The following is a 7,292-nucleotide window of genomic DNA, read 5'->3' as shown; positions in this document are numbered from 1 at the left end:
TCTATAAATAGGGTTCTGTCCACATTTTTTAAGTAGTTGGCTACTTATGACCTGGGAGAATTTATTGGTAGTCTTTAAAAGCAAGCAACACAAGATGGCCTCTTGAAAGTCAATGGTACTTCTCATTATGAACAGAAGGTGGCACTATTTAACCTACCATCCAAAGGGTACTTTCTCAAGGTTTCCACATATTTCACAGGTCTATCATGATAATGTGGCAAAAGCTGAACTCTCAAAGCAGGAAACACAGTTTTATAATAAAGAAAATTCAAGAAGTAGTAGTGTCCCTTATATAGACAAAACACTATTAGAAGTCTAATTTGGTCTCCTGTCCCTTTGGTTGAGAAGTCCATTTCACAACCAAAGGTAAAGCTTTTCATTTCAGCTCCCCAAAATTCCCAAATAGATAAAACAATGACGGTAACTGCACACTAGTTTCAATTTCCCTTAAGGAACACAACAGACAAATGAAAGTAGGATTAGAAAGAGTGCCCCATTTTCTAACCCAAGATGACTCTACTGTTGATAATCTCAGCACCTCTGAGTGCAGAAAAGCTTATAAATGAAATAAAAAGAACCCATTCATTTCTCATAAACTCTTCATGAACACCTAGTGTGTGCCAGACACTGAAGAAAATAAAATGATGAATAAGCTGTTCCTGAGGCCATAAGCTCATCACTGCATGTGTAAGGGAAAGCACTAGCACCAAATAAACAGTAATGGACAATGCCCACCAGGACTGGCCAGGAGCTGGGTGACTGACTGGTAAGAGGCAGTGACAGGAGTTCCAGTCAGAAGCAGCCTGTGGCCTAGGGGATCAGGAGTAACGGTTCATGAAAGAAGGAGGACTTGAGATGGACTATAATAATCTGAAAAAATAGAGAGAGAAGGGCAGTCTAGATGAAACAGTGAGGAAGAGGAGAGGTGGACAGACAAAAATCAAAGGAGCAGGTGGGTACTGGATAGCCGACCAGTGTGAACGGAGTAGAGGGTTCATGTATGGCGTCAGTAGCGCGAGAAGAAGTTAAAAAATATTTAGGTTCCTCTACGAACAGGCTCAATTTAGAAGTTTAGACTTTCTCTGTGCCAGTTGAGAGCAACTGAAAGATTCTGAGCAAGTGTAATTGAAAAATTTGAAATTTAGTGTCCATAACTCCTAAGATCCACTGGAATGGGGTAGAGCATGGAAGCTCCACTGGCGGCTTGTTGGTCTTGCTTATGGCCAAATCCCACACCTCGATCTGGCACGTGACAGGCACTCAATGAAGATTTATTGACCAGCTGACCTATCAAACAAATGACTGAATAACAGAATGAAGGTTAAAGGTGAACAGACCAAGAATGTTAAGAAATAGAGTCAGAGTCTTCCCTTAACCCTAAACCAATCGATCAGACATATAAAAACCATGAAAACACAGCCAATCTTGATATCAAGTTAAAGGTCAGCCTGGTTACTATCAAGCCCTAGAGTCTAAAATTTCAGCAGAGTACATTCTATACGTGAATGACAATGGGACCTGCTCTGATGTGGCTGGGAAATGAGAACATAAGTTGATCTTGGCAGAAGAGGATCGGCCCTATTGTAGCGCAGAGTGTCAAAGAGTCCTTTTCTCTCCCTCCACCTGTAACTGGTGAATTAAATAACCTTAACTTGTGAAATCAACATGGAAATAGAGGATTTCATTTCTTGCAACTACTGTCTACAACGGTGCTGGTCAAAACCCTCCTTTCCTGCCCCCTAAGGACATCTTAGGCAGAACTAAAAGCTTTCAGATTACACTCAAATAGCAAATCACCATCTGGTTTAATTTAAAATTCCAATACCATATTTGATGCAAAATTATCTCTTTCTCTCATTACAGGCTATTTGGACTAGTGAGGGGTCTGCTCTGGTACTCCCTCCTTTTTACTCTTTCTTCTCGGCTCTATCTGGCTCTAGGTAGGAGGGATAAGAAAAGAGGTAAACATCTCTTTAAAAAGCTGGACAAGACTGCAATTCTCTCTCCATTTGTCGTCACCGATTTTTTGGTTAACACATATAGACCATCACTGCTCTCTCTAATGTTTTAAGTTTCTAAACGCTGAATCTCCTAAGGCATGTATGTGGGCTCTTGGGGGAGGAGGTACACAGCTCACTGACGTGGAAGATCCATCTTGGCTTGAGACTATCCAGTCCTCTCAGCTTCCCTTCCCAGCATACAACCCACAGTTACTTGCAGCTGGGAGCCTCCAGTGGGCAAGCACTCATAGGAGGGTATAGCTTCCTTCCTCAGTGTCCACCTGACCCACAGGAAATTCCTCTACCTTGTCCTGCCAAAGAGAGAGAGAACAGACTGCTCCGCTAACATCTCTCTCCAAGTCTTCTTCCCTTGCTCATTGCCAAATGGTGGCCATCAGCAGGTTTGCTACACATCCTACTAAGAAATAAGGTCCTAGATGCTCCTCTTTCAGGTACCTCAATCTTTACAACTGCTTATCTTAGATCCTCCCTCGCTCAATTCAGTGAGTAAAAACCACCTAATTACTGATTCCTGAAAAAGAAGAAAAACTTCCAATGTAACATACTATTACAGAACTAAAAAATTGATTACACGGTTAAATGAGAAGCAATAACTGCAGAGCCGTTGGAAAAGGAGCACGGACAAAAGGCTGAGCATTGGCTGGGTCAGGAGCCTGCCTTACCCCACCTCTTCTCTTTATGGCTCCTCACTTCCTCCCACAGTTCTAGTGTCAGAGAACAGCTCAGAGCCGTTCTTGCTCCTCTGGCCCTGGCCTGATTCCAGGTGAGCTTGTGATTGGTTCTTTGGCTATGAGCCTCTAACTTCACTGGGTATGTAGAAGGGATCAAACCTCCTGAGCCCAAGAGTGGACATAAGGACCCCCGGGAGATTTTTGTAAACAGACAGCACCATGGTCAAACAGAAGGAGAATGGGCTTTGGCTCAGATAAGCCTGGATTTGCATCTGGGCTCTGCCCCGAACTGTGTGACCCTGGAGGAATGATTTAACCTTTCTAAATCTAAGACTTTATCCATAAGAAGAAAAGAACATCTCCTAATTTGCAAGAATTAAAAGAGAAAGTACCTGGCATTTCTCCAAGTTCGACAAAGTCCCAGAACAAATTGATAGTCATGAATAAGGTTGAGATAAAATGAGATATCTCTCATTTTACCATCCAACAACTGTGGCACCGACATTATTTCATATCTTCTTAATGCACCAAATCCTAGTAGTAATATATGACCTAAAGCATATAGATTTTTTTGAATGGCTATTCAATACACGCTGAGGACCTCACTGTCTGTACTCCCCAAGATTTTAATGTCAACAAGCAATTCAGAAGGCTTTCATCCAAACAAGCAGCATTTGGGGTGAGCCTTGTTCAAAGGACAAGAATGATCCAGGTTGCCTCCTAACCCTTCCTCTTTTTAATTAAAATTGTGAGCAAACCTGGGCAGTGCCCCAGTGGCTACTGCCCACCATCTATAACAAACATGAACTCGGTCTCCCGGCTACCAAGGAAGCCTAACGCACTCTGGAACAAAAATCAGCAGACATGATCTTTAAAAGAATGAAAGCTCTAAGCAAACAGTTTTAAACTCATGTGAACTGTGTGTGTGTGCATGGGTAAACACGAGATGAGGGCATCACTTGTACGAGACACCAATTTTCTTAAACGGATGAAGATCGAACTTCTTATTGCTGAGAGTAAACACACTTAGTGCTAAATATACCCTTCAAATCAAATCCTTTGGATTAATTTATTTTAAATCTGGAATATGTCTGGCTCAACAACTGCCACATTTCCCAGAAGGCTTACATAACAGAGTTCACAGTTGGCTCACTGGCCCTTAAATTAGTAGGTGAATCTGTTTGCCTTTATTTAAATCTAAGAAAACAGCACAGGAGAAGGACATCCCAATTCAGTAAAATCCCTATCTTTCTTTCTTTTTCTTATCTTATCTTCAGTATATGTGTCCAAGAAGCAGGCACCCACTAAGTCATTTCTTACTATTAGGAAATTCAGAACAGCTCCACTTGACTTACATAAACAGTACAACGAAGAGAAGGAAAAGTAGCCAAGGTTATAAAGAATCAGAAAGAAGAGTACAAATTGAAAGGGAACAGTAAAAGTCAGAGATTTTCTGGCTTCTTTCAGGTGAGAATCTTTAGCAGAGAAGCTGTTCCCCACCCCCAAGTCAGAAGCTCATACCTATATGTTGTTCTTTGAGAATTTATCTATAAAGAAGGGAATCCTTTATATATAATCTGCTAGAATGTAGTCTAGCTGCAACATCTCTTTTGTCACATTGATCTAACTCCATGATTGATCAGCTAATCTGGCTTCTGAGAGTAACTCCATCCTCACTGACTCACCCACATCTAGCCCATAGCTGCACTTCTGTCAAAAGCAGAGGGAACTGTCAAGGGTATGATGAGTAAGGCACTGATCTTAGACTAAGAAAACATTAAATTAAGTGATCCAGACCATGAATCACAATATTTAAGGAAATGAGGCTCAGGGAAGCAGTGAAAATTGCCAGGGTCTGAGTGCCTACGCAATAGATAGTATTCAGTTATTATTTCTCACATTACCCATTAGCACAGGCTATGTCTATAATTACCTATTCTTAATATCACTATATACTTTTAAGTGACTTGGGCTGTTGGTCATACTTCCTTCATCTTGTTCTAATATTTCTTATGTCCTTATGTTCTTTTTTAAAATAGCTTCATTGACATATAATTCACATGACATACAAGTCATCCATTTAGTATACGATTTGTTGGTGTTTGGTTGTGTAATCATCACCACAATCTATTTTTAGAACATTTTAATCACCCCCAAAAGAAACTCTCTACCCATTAGCTGTCACTTCCCATTTCTTCTTGTTCCCTTATCCTTAGGCAACCACCAATCTACCGTCTGTCGCTATGGATTTGTCTATTCCAAACATTTCAAATAAATGGAATCATACAATATGTGCCCTCTGTAACTGATTTCTTTCACTTAGCATAGCATGTTCGAGGCTTACCCATGTTGGAGCACACATCAGTACTTCATTCCTTTCTATAACCAAATAATATTCCATTGAATTGATACAGTACATTTGATTAAGCCATTCTCAGTTGGTGGACATTTAGTTGTTTCTTCTTTTGGGTTATTATTAATAAAGAATAAATATTCATGTATAAGTTTTTGTGTGGACATATGTTTTCATTTCTCTTAAGTTAGGAGTGGAATTGCTGGGTCATGTTTAACATTTAAGGTCCTATGTTTAACTATGTTAACTATGATTAACATTTAAGGTCCTTATACTCTTTTAACCTTTATATGATTAAAAAATTTTGGAACTAAAGTTTATAAAGTAAAGATTTCTTAAAATCCTCCTATTACCCCACAGTTCAGTGTACATACCCTCAATGTTTTTTCAATGCATAGATAGAACCATATACGATTTTTAGAATATAATTATTATTGTACGAATGGGATGACATTATACATATTTTCTGTTTCTCACTCTTGTTGCTTAATAGTTGTATGGACCCCTTTCCATATCCATATGGAGAGAGAGAGCTGCATGTACCTCTCTCATCAGTCACGGGTCCAAGCACATTTTCATTATTGGCAAGAAATTACGATGCCAATTAAAGGCCATTTCACTCCGTCATCTAATTTTGTGCTATGTATTTCATGAACTTGTTGGTGCTTTTGTTTCCACATATTCACTGGCATATCCCCCTGAGGACTCGATTTGTTGACTGGTTTACACAAAAATGGGTCTAAACAGTGAAATGGGAAATCATACTGGACCTAATGCTAACTAGAGTTAAAATGTAAAGCTAAGAGAGACGTAAGTGTGAGATGGACTTGGTTTATCCCTTGATGACTAGATCTATTATTTCCTGTTGGTTGTTTTTTATAACATTAATATATGAGTACATGCATAATTATAATCTTTTCAAATAAGAAAGTTCTCTACCTCCCCACATCCTCCCTTCTCCACAGAATTTTAATAGATTGGTATTTATCCTTCCAGATCCTTTTCTATTTTAATAAAAATTTTTATGTCCTAGTTTTTATTTTTACAAAACAAAAGTGTATATATTATTTTGTGACTATTTTTTTCTCTCTATAATTCCCCCATATACACACTTTCCCTGCTGACCTATGGATGTTGCCGTTTTCCCTAAGAACTGAATCTCTGAAGGTGGGGTGTCTCCTCCTACATGCTCACAGCTTGAACCTGGGAGCTGGCACACCTAGGGCCTGGCGCACCCGGGGCCTGGTGCACCCGGGGTATGGTCCGTGGTTCCACCTGGGGTGCAAACCCAGGACCTTCTGCATGTAAAGCAGATGTGCTAACCGCTACACTATGGAGCCAACCATTTCATGACTATTTTTTAATTAACATTACAATTTGGAAATCCTTCCAAGTGATAGATAAAGATCACTTCAAGCTGAATTTGAAATAGTATAGCTGAACATCTCATGAAAATTGAACTGCAGGAGCTCCATAGTAAATTTTATATTGTTGAACAGAAAAGGTCATTTTAGAAACAAACCAAGAAAGAATTTGGTGCATTTAGGAGCGTGATCTCCAAAATTAAATCACATGCATTTGATGTGTGCCCTATGTACCCAGCACAATGCTTCAAGCAGGGGAAATATCTAAAGTACCTGACATAGCCAGGAACTTAGGACACCCAGGAAGCAGCCATGCAGGGCATCCAAATGCTGACTCTGCAAAGAGGATTAGCCCCTTCGCAGATGAAGCAACCTGAGTGGGTGATGGCAGTCATTTAAAAGCTTTGCCTTGTGTACAATCTCATGATTCAGAGCTGCAAAGACACGTATCAGAACGGTGACACCTACTTTAGGTCGAGTGTCAACGACGTAGATGAAGTCGCTTCCTGGATTGGCTTTCCTGATGGCCTGGAGCATCTGCTCATCCTCCAGGCACCGGGCGCTGAAGCCTGACAGGGGCTGGCTGCTCCGGCAGATGGAGGCCTGAGGGGAGAAGCCGTGGAAACATAATGGTGTCAGACAACTGTACAACTGGACCCACCAGAGACCCGCTAGGCTATCTGCACAACAAGGAGCCCGTTGGTTCACTTATGCCCCACAATAGCTTATAAAAGTATCATGCTAATGACTTCTGGAAATCAAGGTTGGTTTCTTTCTAACTCAGGTCAAAGAAACCAACATATGGGCAGGCAGTGTGAAAAAGTACTCTGTGTAAGAAATTAGAATGTGTAAAAATGTTTGACTAGGATCCAAATTATGAAAT

General features: G+C 40.3%; 1 protein-coding gene across 1 annotated transcript in view; it reads right to left on the bottom strand.

Annotated features, from left to right (window-relative positions):
* MTMR7 (myotubularin related protein 7) overlaps window positions 1-7,292 on the bottom strand; it is a 91,881-nt gene that overhangs the window by 34,992 nt on the left and 49,597 nt on the right. The window contains exon 6 of the mRNA XM_006916421.3: window positions 6,878-7,012. Coding sequence (XP_006916483.1) covers window positions 6,878-7,012 — 135 coding nt within the window. The remainder of the gene's footprint in view (window positions 1-6,877; window positions 7,013-7,292) is intronic.

Source organism: Pteropus alecto, unplaced genomic scaffold, assembly GCF_000325575.1.
Source record: "Pteropus alecto unplaced genomic scaffold, ASM32557v1 scaffold24, whole genome shotgun sequence".
NCBI lineage: Eukaryota > Metazoa > Chordata > Mammalia > Chiroptera > Pteropodidae > Pteropus > Pteropus alecto.
Note: the sequence above shows the minus strand (reverse complement) of the source record. Positions and strands in the feature narration are given on the sequence as shown.